Genomic DNA, 13,322 nt, shown 5'->3' with positions numbered 1-13,322 from the left:
AAGGCAGAACACAGGATCCGCGTCGCGGAAAACATATTCTTGGTCGTACTGATGGTGAGTTGACGCTGATCTTATATTCAGTAGTTCTTCTCGACTGTATGTAATGAAACCTAAGATGACCTGGGGTACTAATGTAAGAAATAACACGTAAAAAAACAAAAAACTGCATAGTTTCCTAGGAACGCGAAGCGAGGCGGCCATCTCAGTCGGCGCCGGAAGTCATGTATGACAAGACTTGAAGATGGCTGTCTAACAATGATCAACAACCAACTCGACAGAGCGTGAAGAATTTTTCTTAGAATAATGTGCAAATATTGCACCAAACAGGTGTGCAAAGCTCTTTAGAGTCTTACCCAGAAAGACTCGCAGCTGTAATCTCTGCCAAAGGTGATTCTAACATGTAATGATTCAGGGGTGTGAATACTTATGTAAATTAGATATTTCTGTATTTAATTTCCCAAAAATTTGCAGAAATGTCTAAAAACATGTTTTCACTTTGTTATTATGGATTTTTTGTATATGTACATTTTGAATTCAGGCTTTAACACAACAAAATGTGGAATAGTCAAGGGGTATGAATACTTTCTTAAGGCACAGTATATGTAGAACATGTTATTCAGTGCTAGTCAGACAAACAGTATGGACTGCCACTCCAGGTATTCTTATCCTTTATTAAATGTGTTCCTTCAGATGGTATATAAGGTGAGATCCAATATCCCCATCTCGTAGTATTGACATTCCAGCTGGCGACAACAGGCAGGCAAAAAAGGGGCACTACTGGTCACAGTTGATTTTTGATGATTTTGAATTGAAGGCAGATGACCTGCATATATCATACATTTCCAAGCGTAATGAAAACACAGACGGAGTGATTTATTTTCAAATTTGCCCTCGTGGAGAAATTGATGGAGAAAAGCTCTGTTATGCTAAGGGTTGCGCTTGACCTATGTTAGCCTTTCTTATTCAGACGTCAGCTTTTACAGAATGTCCATCTAGATTATAAAGTGCTATCCAGGAACATAGGCCTTGTTGTCCACCTTTCACTCAAGCCATCAAACAGTGGAATAGATTCAAATTGTTCAAGGTTTCACAGTTGATGGTAGAGCAATGAGTGAAATACAATGATGTGACAAACATTGAGGACTTTGCTAAACAAGTACTTCTGGAAAATGTCTTAACCAATGATCTACTCTATATTCAGTCTAGATGTTCTAATTTGCAGCCAGTGTGATAATAAGGCAGTGGTTGATAGCAAGAATAGGAAAGATCTTATCGTTGAAGTAAGATACATTTCAGATGACGGGATCAAAGGTTATCTTGAACAGCAATTGGCCCAACAGAGCGGGACTTCTAGCATGTGCAATACTTCTTACAATATTCATCAAAGCTATGTACTCCATGCACCACAGACACTACTTGTAAAATGGTTATGACAACATAAAACAATTTACCTACACATTTTATTCTGTCCAGCAGACATAGCAAGCACACATATGAATTGTCTAGTGTAATGACATTTTCAGATAAATATACAGTTTTGAAAATGTACACAAACTCTTAGGATCAACTTTGGTACATTAACTGTACTCAAAGATCAAAATCTCCACTAGCCTATATCTTTGAATTAGTCTAACATTTATTTTCTGAAGCTTCATTTGTTTTGGTAGTATATAGAAGAACACATCGGAAACAGACCACTAACTTGTGCACTGACCAATGGAATGACAAGTATTCACCTGGCAAAATTCCCAGTCCGTCTAAGTGCCTACCATGTCCAACAAGTAGAGAGGATTATGATACACTACGAAATGGAAAGTTGCTTAATGGTGGGATTATAGATGTTTACAACAGTCAAGTGAAATCTCACAAGAAATAAAATAATGTATTAATGGCTCCTGCTTCTTTTGGTAGCAAAGAACTGCATAACGTCTATTGGCAAAACATAGATGTTCTACCAAAGGTCCTAGAAGCAGTGTTCAATTGGTGGTGTTTTGAGGTAGTGATAATACCTGTGAATCTGAGATCCTCACATTGGGAATAGCGGGGTTGGCAGCGTAGCCTAGTGGTTAGAGTGTTGGACTAGTAACCGGAAGGTTGCAAGTTCAAACCCCCGAGCTGACAAGGTACAAATCTGTCGTTTTGCCCCTGAACAGGCAGTTAACCCGCTGTTCCCAGGCCGTCATTGAAAATAAGAATGTGTTCTTAACTGACTTGCCTGGTTAAATAAAGGTAAAATAAAAAAAAATAGCAATTGACAAGAATCAGAGAGTGACAAACGGTACAAACATATCATTCAGTTGTAGAATAATGAACTGCTTACAGCTATATGAAATGGAGCTTGAGGGCATTATGTACCAACTGCAAAAATACCTGGCCATGCAATACTTGGCATGTCATGGAGTTCTGGTGGTTATTAGTCTCGACTATGAATTCTTTCATCAATGCCCTATATGTATAAAACATACAGTTAGCAGAAGTTGTGGTATCTATATGTTTGTTTTCCAAAGCAGTCCTTTTTGGAGGAAGCATTAATCGATTTTGTCACAAGTGTATGAGAGACTGTCTGTCGTATGTGTTGACAGAAATGAAGTATTTACTTAGAAAGTTGGAGCTGAATAATGAATTAAAGCTCTATACTTTCATATGGATTTAAGATGACGTATTCATTTTTGAATGACTTGCATGAAATGACAAGTTACCTTCTGAATTATTCTTATTTATATCAATAAAAAATTAGATATTTTATTTAAATGACTAATGAGGTCAAGGAAGTCATGAATTTGAGAAAAATATAATTTTATGAAACGCCTGTTGCGTAATGAATGACTCATACAATGAATTAAGTAATCTTATCAATTGTGCTGGAGGGTTTATTGAAAGACAATCTTTATGGACATAATTTGAGGTTTGGGGTCTCTATAGTTAGTGTGATCTTACTGGAAAATAATTATTTCACATACTTTTCCATAACTGGATGTGAAAGAATAATCACCTGTTGAATGTTATATGGTGCATGATTCTCAGAGGTGTAATTTTGTCTTTCAGGAACTGAAAGCCTGGGACCTTTGAGATGTGATGTTCCGTCGCCAAGGGCATTTGCTGAAATCACAAAAGAACCAAATGGAAGTTGTGTTGATATTCTTGTAAATATTCTTGTTTAAATTCATAAGCATTAGTTATAATGTTTATATTAGCAAAGTTTGAATACAATTATTTTAGGACAGCTTTCAATGTACGACTTGTAATTCTTAAACATTTATTTTGTGTAATAATGTTTTGGGTTGTTGTGCTTTTCTATTTGTCTAGTGACTCATCTTTTTATTGGTGTTTCCCAGCAGTTTGTGATTTGTTAGTATTTATTTGTAGAAACATGGGCAATATGCATGTCCAATATGAAAAACGATTGGATTTAAGTTGATGGGCCACTCTATGGGAGGCCAAATGAGCAGCGTCACTCCTCGGTGTAAACTCTGTGGATTTAGAAACTAGAAGTTCTCCTGAGTAGAATGGACGCCATTTTTAATGTGACACAATTTACAGAGAATTTTGTATGGTGCAATATGTATGTCCAATGTGGAAAATACTTTTGGATTTATGTTGACACTATACGCTCCGCCAAATGAGCAGCGACGCTCCTCTGGACCAGCCTTTTACTGCGGCACAATTTACAGATAGATTTGTATGGTGCAATAAATGATCGAAGTGCACATTGACATTGTTGACTATTTAGGCTTGACGTTTATTTATTTTATAAAATAATGATATAGAAATACGTTAAATTATTATTTGTATGATAACGAGTGTGAAATATATAGATAATTGCGCATATTTTCCATAATTATACCCCTAATTATTCATATACAATTTATACAGGACGGGACTATTATTCTGAAGGATTCCAAAAATACGTGATCCGGAAGTACTTCTTTATCCTTGCCTACTATGACGTCTTGATAGAAAGTGATTAACCGGAAGTCTACAGGAACCAAACTACGACCTGCATCAATTTGAAGAGATAGCTGGAGTTTTTATTTTTTTATTAAAACCATTTGCTGGTTAGTTAGCTCGTTTTTTGCTATCTTTTTTTGTTTGTTGGTATTATGCCTAAATGATGAAATAGCGCAGCTGAACTCTTGAGTATTAGCAAATATTCTCTGACTGATATCTGTGGAGCTGATCTGCTGCATGTTTATTTAATCTGCCTCGTTTTTCATCTGATACTGAGCATGCCTGCTCCTTACCTTGAACAAATTAGAAGAGCCAAGGAGTGGCAGGATGCCAAAGTTACTTCCACCATTACAACCACCTTGAAGAAGATATGCATCAAAACAGTGAGTCGTCACATGGATGTACTAGACAAGAAAGCTCTTGGTAAGTGTCTCATCTTCGATGCAACCAAGGGAGTTTTTTTACATTGTGCTGGACGAAGGACGATCTTGATTGCATCAAAGCTAAGTGTTACTCAGCTATTTTAGCTAATGCATGTACAATACTACATGAATGGACTGGTACCCAAACTAGCTCTCGAAAACGCTAGGTGGCATTCTGCCTTCTCCCTACAGTTTTCAGCCATTATTAACTTCGCCCACAAATGACTCGTGTGAACTACAATCCCGACACAGTTTTAACTTTTAGAAACGTCAATAATCATAGCTTGCGATACGGCTTTTGAAACATATGGCCCATATCTTTCATCGATAAAGAATACTTCAAATAAAAAAGAAACTATATTGCAGGAGTTTTGTCTCCATCCAACGAAACGACACTTCTTGAATTACACTTACACACAGGTGTTCGGGGGCATGCTACACTTAACACAAATATAAATGCAACATTTAAAGTGTTGCTCCCATGTTTAATGAGCTGAAATGAAAGAGTGCGCAATTGTCATGCTGACTGCAGGATGTCAACATTGTAAACAGAGTGCCCCGTGGTGGGGTTAGGGTATGGCCAGGCATAAGCTATGAACAACAAACACAATTGCATTTTATCAATGTCAATTTCAATGCAAAGAGATACCATGACGAGATCTTGAGGCCCATGGTCGTGCTATTCATCTGCTGCCATCACCTCATGTTTCAGCATTATAATATACAGTCCCATGTCACAAGGATCTGTACACAATTCCTGGAAGCTGAAAATGTCCCAGTTCTTCCATGACCTGCTTACTCACCAAACATGTCACCTATTGAGCCTATTTGGGATGCTCTGGGTTGACTTGTAGACAGCGTGTTCCAGTTCCCGCCAATATCCAGCAACTTCTGCACAGCCATTGAAGAGGAGTGGGACAACATTCCACAGGCCACAATCAACAGCCTGATCAACTCTGTGCGTCTCACTGCATGAGGCAAATGGTGGTGACATCAGATACTGACTGGTTCTCTGATCCACAAACCTACCTTTTTTTTAAAGGTATGCATATCTGTATATCCAGTCATGTGAAATCCATAAATTAGGGCCTAATGAATTTATTCCAATTGACTGATTTCCTTATATGAACTGTAACTCAGTAAAATATTTGAAATTGTTGCATGTTGCATTTTATATTTTTGTTCAGTATAGATAGGCAATTAGCACAGTTGTCAAACAAGCGCTGTAACATGGAGATATGGCCGTGTGGGCACACTAATCCTATCAAGGTGTGAATCAATTTGACCTTTTATTGTTTTTTTGAAAATTATTTCTCGCAGATATGAAAGATAAGGTCCTGATGCTTCCAAAACTGTATCTCAAGCGACGTTTGTTAATGTTCAGATTGAGCGTTGGGGCTCTTAACAAAACTCCCCCATGCAGAAGAATCCTTTGTCCAATGACTCTTATGTGTAATGACTAGCTAGAATGTTCCTTACTGACTGTATTCCTAAAGAGGATAAACAAGATAAAATGCAGTCTGAATATCCTGAAATTAACTGTTTTTAATATTACCCATTTAGACCTACCAATCTCACTGATCAAGGAGCTCCTGCAGCATTTAAACATTGTTGATCTGGATAGAATTCAGCCTGCAGTGAACCGGAAAGGTAAGTACTGTAAAGCCTAGCTTTGGTGGATGGCCCTGTCAGCTACGCTCTCACTATGACTGCCAGTGGAGAGATCAGTGCAGCCAAATTACATACTGGACCAGTGCTATATAACACCCAACAGGCCTCAAATCACACTGCTGATTTTTCAGACAGGGGGAAGCTCATTGAGGGTAGCTAACTACTGCTATTCTATTAAACATTTTATTTGTCTGTCTTTCAGGAATCTCCACCTCCTTTGTGTGGGCAGGAATATTGAGAAGAATCTCTGGGCCTCGCAAAGGGAGTGTAAGTATCTTATCCACATAATAATCCACCTTTGTACCATCTGGCTTTTTCACTATTTAAATTCCATCATGCAGTTAATGTCACTCTCCACCACATACTAAGGTGAGGCAATCCACTGAGAATGTTGAAAAGTACAAAACAACAGCCGGATAACTAGTTCTAACTAGTTTTAGTTCCAAGGTTGGCTATGTGTGTGATCTATAGCCTGAAACACTAGTTCTGAACCCTATAACAATAGTTCTGAACTAAACCTTCTAGAGAATGTGTTCCTTTGCTCTAATTATTATGTTATTCTTGTTTCTTTTCCAGACCATACTCACCGAAGATGAATGGAGGGAGATAAGCATGCATAAGCTCTTTAACTTGGCCTTCTATGGCTTCAGGTTCGGAGGTGATACAAAATACCTCCTGAATGTTAACTTTAACTCCCTTCTCTTAGTCATGGCCAAATACATCCAGCACCTGGTTCTTCGAACATCACGACCACACGGCTACTTCTTCGCGAGGAGGTCCGTTCTGAGCGTTCTGGAGAAGGGTGTAAGGTGCATTCAACTGGGAGAGAGCACTCAGCTCAAAGAGTGGCCCAGTGATGTTTTATACACCCTGCACCGTTTACTGGACCACGGGGCAGCCCGTGATGTCATCATAAACCAGAGCCCAGATCCTCGTCTGCTGGCTTGGATTCTTCATGGCAGGGGACCTCGGAGTAAAAGCCACCAATGTCCAATGGAGTCCATGCAAGGTGAGATGGTCAAATGTTGCCAGGTGCCAAACACTGCAGGACGCAGCGCTAGAGATGCTGAGGCAGCCAACTGCCAAGTCCCAGAGGAAGAGGAGCCTGATGAAGAAGATAATAATGGTGGGACCCCATGCAAGCGTCCAAGGTTGAGTATTGCCTCTGCGAAGGCAGATCTTGACTTGACCAGCACTCCATGCCAATGTATGGTCCCCAAGCCATTGTGCCAGATGTTTATTCCCTCAGGTGGTCACTCGGCAGAGATTTGCCACAAGGGGCAAATCCATTCACTAAAGATCAATGACTTCAGGGGTGGAGTCTTCCCTGTACTGCTTCCTCTCCTGCCTTCTTGGCTGTGCCTCCACTCTCTAAGCCTGCAAAGTGCTTGTAAGTGTGTAATCTATACAATCTATTGTGCTTTATGTGTTTATTACAAAGAAAGGGTATGCTAAAAAGGACAGTTATGAAAGTGGAATGCACTTGTTGGTTGCCTCCCAAATGGCACCCTATTCACTTTATTGTGCACTACCAGTGTAAGGGGAATAGGGTACTATAAAGGCTATAGGGTGTATTCGGACACAGGCCGAGTGTTTCTGTTGTTGATGCCTCTGTCTGCAGGGACCTTTGAGGAGGGTGATGCGTTGAGCCTGGCAGAGTCTCTCCAGCAGCTGTCTGCTACACCAGGCTGCTCCCTGATTGAGCTGAGTGTGGGGTCCCTGACCCATCCTGCTCTCATGGAGTCCCTGCTGAATGCATGCCCCACCCTCAGGTCATTCTCCATGGAGATCCACCCTGTAGCAGAGTACCACAGAGCCCCACTGAGAAGCATTCCCCAGCCTGCATACCATGCAGGTGGCCGACAATCTAGTATATGGACCACCCAAAGTTATTCATATCCAACCTGTACAAAATGTTTTTGTTTTATTGTAGTTTGTTCCGCCGGTTTACCAGACATAGAGTAATCCTCGTCTTCGACTAAATGCAGATTTGAACTAAAATCAAGTTTTAGTGAGTTGTCGGGTTAGGTGACATTAATTTAACAAGGGAAGTGAAATCTCAACATAAGAAAGGTTAACATATTAAGACATGAGGATTGCATATGCGCGTTTATAAAACAATGGTATATAAATGTTTACTTTTAAAAATTGAGTCGCAGAGAATTGGATGTCTACAAAGAGCATTTATTTTTGCATTGTATTTGAGAACTTGTCCCAACTTTCCATTGCTAGAACTCTCACTGGAGAAGCTGTGTGTGAAAGTACCCAAATTGAGGACCAGTGTGGAGAGTCTGATGTGTGTGTTGCTACGCTCTCCTCGCCTCACCTCACTTCACGTCTCAGGAATCAACAGCTCAACTGGCTTCTCACCCAGCCACCTCCTCAACACAGTGGCAGGTAGAGTACAAGCACTATATTTCATTCAACAGTTTTGTCATTTAGCTTAAGCAGATGCTCTTATCTACAACGACTTAGTCAGTGCATCCAAGTGCTATTTTCTAGCAGTTTTGTATGTGTAAGTTGATGCTGCTGTGCTCACATAATGGGCTAGAATATGCATTATCTGTTTTTTGTGTGCTTCCAATTGCTTCAGCAATAACTTCATGTGCAATGTATGTGGAACACTTCATAGCTGTAGGAGATATTTTGGTATATTTTCTCCCATATGGTAAAATTGTTTTTGTGTTCCTGCTGTGACAGAGTCCAATCGCCACCTGAAGGACCTCACCTTGGAGGATATCAACCTGTCTGACTGTCACTGTGCAATCTTCCAGCTACTGGATAACTACTGTATGTTGGAAGGTAAAGGAATGATTTCCATTAAATAGTTTTTGCATTAAAATTCATATTAAATCTGTTTTAATCTAATATGTATGCAGCTCTAAAAAGTGGTATGCAGCATGGATATCACAAACAAGCAAAGCCTCTTGCATTTGATCAGTCTATTCTATGGTTGTGTCTCATGGCACCCTATTCCTTATGTAGTGCACTACTTTTGTCAAGGGCCTAAAAGGAAAACGGTGTCATTTGGGATGCATCCTAATTGTATCCTCCTGTCTGCTCCATAATGACAGCGTTGTCATTGAAGGACTGTCGGCTTCTGGAGAAATGCAGTGACAAGGAAGATGTCGTCCGACAGCTGGTTAATTCTCTCAAAAAGGTTCCATCTCTCCAGTCTCTCAACCTGGCTCAAAACCGCCTCGGTAAGAGGCCAACTTAGCTTTGTTTCATAGGTTTCGTTCAGACTTTTCATGCTACATCCCCCGCCCCTGCCACCTTTTATTTTATTTAACCTTTATTTAACTAGGCAAGTTAGTTATGAACAGATTATTCTTTACAGTGACGGCCTACCAAAAGGCAGGCCTCTTGCGGGGACCTGGGGCTGGGATTAAAATAAAATATAGGACAAAACACACATCACGACAAGAGAGACACCAGAACACTACATAAAGAGAGACTTAAGACAACAACCTAGCATGGCAGCAACACATGACAACAACATGATAGCAGCACAAAACATGGTACAAACACTATTGGGCACAGACAACAGCACAAAGGCAAGAAGGTAGAGACAAAAATACATCACGCAAAGCTACTACACTTCTGGATGGTATGAATTCGATTTTTGAGTGTATGAATTGAAACAACTATTTTTATTTTGTCCTTTTAGCCAAGACTGTGACAGTTTTGGGGGAACTCTTCAAAGGACCCTCACCAAGCACAGTGAAAGAGCTGGACATCAGGCAAGTAGCTGCTATAAGCATTTCAGTAGGCTATTTTGGCATTTTGTGAAGAAGCCTAATCTGTCTTATAAGAGTTGGACTCTGTCCCTATTCTCCACACTTCCCCCAAAGTGTGCGCAAGCAAACTCCCCGTCATGGATTGGTGTAAGCATTGGCTGTAGGGAGTTTCAAGTTCGACCACTGTTAAATCCATGATGCAAAGTGTACAACTGCAGACTTTGAGAGAAGGGTGGCAAATTGTAACGTAGCCATTCTGTTTCTTGTATTTCCTGTCTTTGTCGTTGATAGCTCCAACTTCATCCAGCCTCCTGAGCTGCTAGAGTTAGGGAAGTTGTTGGAGACCCACCGTCCTCCCCAGAGACTACTCCTCACCCTGAAGAGCAACCCACTGGACAGAAACATGGAGCTAAGGGACACAGCTCTGGGCACGCTCAGTCACCTTTGTGACCTCATCACCGACCACTGGAACTCCAGGGACACTATGGCTGACCACATCAGCATCATGTGAATTAGGTCTTAGGTCATGCGAATGGAGTAGGGTGAAGTTGCCTCTAGGTGCTGATCTTGGGACAGTTTTGTGAGGAAGAGAAAGCTGGTCCTAGACCTCTAGATAGGGGAACCTTCGCCTCGTAATCCTGCGAATTCTGGGTTGTGTTCATTAGTAACACTAAAACGTTTTGCAATGGAACAAAATATGAGCATTGTTTATTAGACAAGAACAGATAGTACTTCCCTGTTTCACTCCAGTTCGGACCAACTGAACATGACCCTGGATAAAATGTTGTTCCTTAACCTGAAGTGAACAAACATTTGCTGCTACCCAAGAGAAGTTCCTGGAAATCAAAATTGCTTCAGTTTTAAGTCTTTTGTAAGGAACTTTTGTAAGGAACAATATTTTCCAGTTTACAACACATATATATGTTGCTGTTTTGTTTGTCAAGGCTGTTGCAGGCCTAATAAGCCAAAAACAATGTGTTACATAAATACAAGTGGCCTTTATATTTGGCATTTTAAATTGTGAAATAATGGCATAAGAGCTTATTCAGCATCTTTATTGTTGATATATTGTCATGTTTGTAATGCAGCATCTGCAGCCCTTAAATCATGTTTGTTGTTTTTTTGGGGTCATTGACCTAGAACAGGGATAGGCAACTGCGGATCAGTTACTGAGTCACTCAATTAGCCGATGTCATCAAAAAAATTAGATTTCTGGCTAGACTAACTTACCAATCTAATCATGGTCGAATTACTGACCGGGGGGACCCCATTTGATTTTGTAACTTACAGTCTAATATCATATTAAAACTGCAAACATTTGTGATGGAAAGTTGTATTGTTTGTGCTTTTCTAATAACCAATTTCTGTCTTCGATGTTTGTGCTTTTCTAATAACCAATTTCTGTGTTCATGTAAGTAAGTGACTGAACGAATCCTCACCATCAGTATCTGCAATTTGGCAGTACGCCCAGAACCTTGTTTTGAGACATTTTCAAGGTCTCAGCTTGGAGAGAAGATGGCTTGTAGTATTGGTCTGTCCCATGCATGAACCAAACATTAATGATGAATTTATTATGAATAAGCTAAATCATGCAAATATAATTAGTCTGTAAGCAGTATAAAAAATATCTAACGGGACTGCCCCAATAGAGCTCCGTAAAGACCGGTACTTTATGCATCTACATTTGACTGTGACCTCCAGCTTCCTGTTAATAAACAATGATTCATTTAAGATGAACTTCGACTGTCCTGAACCTTGACAAGTAGCAGTGCCGATATTAGCATGCAAAAAGAAAATGTGGGATGCATGCCAGCAAAGCCACTACACAACACAAATTGCACTATAACTGACAAACTGTTTGGGCCTACATAAAACTGTCCCAAACACGTTACCACTGCTAAACCTGGCTTTCAGTGGAGCCTTGTCTGGCAGCGAAACAGTTCATTAAGCCTCATTTACTGCCTTTAAAAAAAACATAGCGGATATGGCAGACTTGCTTAAACAAATGTGGTTTCTACTGACAATTGAGATGTACAGTTGAAGTCGGAAGTTTTACATACGCTTAGGTTGTTTACAAACAGATTATTTCACTTATAATTCACTGTATCACAATTCCAGTGGGTCAGAAATTTACATACACTAAATTGACTGTGCCTTTAAACAGCTTGGAAAATTCCAGAAGATGATGTCATGGCTTTAGAAGCTTCTGATAGGCTAATTGACATCAAAGGAGGTGTACCTGTGGATGTATTCCAAGGCCTATTTCAAGGCCTACAAACTCAGTGTCTCTTTGCTTGACATCATGGGAAAATCAAAAGAAATCAGCCAAGATCCTTGGGAGCAATTTTGGTTCATCCTTGGGAGCAATTTCCAAACGCCTGAAGGGACCACGTTCATCTGTACAAACAGTAATACGAAAGTATAAACACCATGGGACCACGCAACCATCATACCGCTCAGGAAGGAGCGGTTTTGTCTCCTGGAGATGAATGTACTTTGGTGCAAAAAGTGCAAATCAATCCCAGAACAACAGCATAGGACCTTGTGAAGATGCTGTAGGAAACAGGTACAAAAGTATCTATGTCCACAAGTAAAACAAGGCCTATATTGACATAACCTGAAAGGCCGCTCAGCAAGGAAGAAGCCACTGCTCCAGAACCGCCATGAAAAAGCCAGACTAAGGTTTGCAACTGCACATGGGGACAAAGATCATACTTTTTGGAGAAATGTCCTCTGGTCTGATGAAACAAAGATTAGAACTGTTTGGTCATAATGACCATCGTTATGTTTGGAGGAAAAAGGGGGAGGCTTGCAAGTCGAACAACACCATCCCAACTGAGAAGCAAGGGGGTGGCAGCATCATGTTGTGGGGGTGCTTTGCTGCAGGAGGGACTGGTGCACTTCACAAAATAGATCATCATGAGGAACGAAAATGATGTGGATATATTGAAGCAACATCTCAAGACATCAGTCAGGAAGTTAAAGCTTGGTCGCAAATGGGTCTTCCAAATGGACAATTAACTCAAGCATATTTTCAAAGTTGTGACAAAATGGCTTAAGGACAACAAAGTCAAGGTATTGGAGTGGCCATCACAAAGCCCTGACCTCACTCCTATAGAACATGTGTGGGCAGAACTGAAAAAGCATGTGCGAGCAAGGGGGCCTACAAACCTGACTCAGTTACAGCAGCTCTGTCAGGAGGAATGGGCCAAAATTAACCCAATTTATTGTGGGAAGCTTGTGGAAGGCTACCTGAAATGTTTGATCCAAGTTAAACAATTTAAAGGCAATGATACCAAATACTAATTGAGTGTATGTAAACTTCTGACCCACTGAGAATGTGATGAAAGAAATAAAAGCTGAAATAAATCATTCTCTCTACTATTATTCTGACATTTCACATTCTTAACAAAGAGTTGCAGTTAGTTTCAGACTGGGTGGCAAGGAATAAGTTAGTCCTAAATATGTCTAAAACAAAAAACATTGTATTTGGGGCAAATCATTCACTAAACCCTAAACCTCAACTAAATCATGCAATAAA

The 13,322-nt window shown here is 40.2% G+C and overlaps 1 protein-coding gene across 3 annotated transcripts; it reads left to right on the top strand.

Annotated features, from left to right (window-relative positions):
- Window positions 1–3,946: 3,946 nt before the first annotated feature.
- Window positions 3,947–11,111, top strand: lrrc41 (leucine rich repeat containing 41). Of its 3 annotated transcripts, XM_046353162.1 has the most exons (11): window positions 3,948–4,371; window positions 5,934–6,020; window positions 6,244–6,308; window positions 6,618–7,167; window positions 7,291–7,431; window positions 7,663–7,896; window positions 8,274–8,438; window positions 8,742–8,843; window positions 9,116–9,244; window positions 9,712–9,784; window positions 10,073–11,111. In XM_046353162.1, the coding sequence occupies exons 1-11, from the start codon at window positions 4,227–4,229 to the stop codon at window positions 10,290–10,292; spliced, it is 1,911 nt and encodes a 636-aa protein (XP_046209118.1). In that variant the 5' UTR covers window positions 3,948–4,226; the 3' UTR covers window positions 10,293–11,111. The 3 variants fall into 3 exon arrangements, 2 of the variants coding, with proteins under 2 accessions (XP_046209118.1, XP_046209117.1); XM_046353161.1 differs by having other exon boundaries at window positions 6,618–7,431; XR_006839265.1 differs by lacking the exon at window positions 10,073–11,111 and having other exon boundaries at window positions 3,947–4,371; window positions 6,618–7,431; window positions 9,130–9,244.
- The last annotated feature ends 2,211 nt before the right edge of the window (window positions 11,112–13,322 follow it).

This window comes from Oncorhynchus gorbuscha, linkage group LG06, assembly GCF_021184085.1.
Source record: "Oncorhynchus gorbuscha isolate QuinsamMale2020 ecotype Even-year linkage group LG06, OgorEven_v1.0, whole genome shotgun sequence".
Lineage (NCBI taxonomy): Eukaryota > Metazoa > Chordata > Actinopteri > Salmoniformes > Salmonidae > Oncorhynchus > Oncorhynchus gorbuscha.
The sequence above is the reverse complement of the archived record's forward strand: the minus strand, read 5'-3'. Positions and strand labels throughout refer to the sequence as shown.

Excerpts from the sequence above, each read along its gene's own strand:
- lrrc41 (XM_046353161.1), top strand. The coding sequence starts at position 4,227 with ATGCCTGCTCCTTACCTTGAACAAATTAGAAGAGCCAAGGAGTGGCAG. Across the intron at positions 7,897-8,273 it reads CCAGCCTGCATACCATGCAG|AACTCTCACTGGAGAAGCTG; the intron begins GTGGCCGACAAT and ends TTCCATTGCTAG. Across the intron at positions 9,785-10,072 it reads GTGAAAGAGCTGGACATCAG|CTCCAACTTCATCCAGCCTC; the intron begins GCAAGTAGCTGC and ends TGTCGTTGATAG.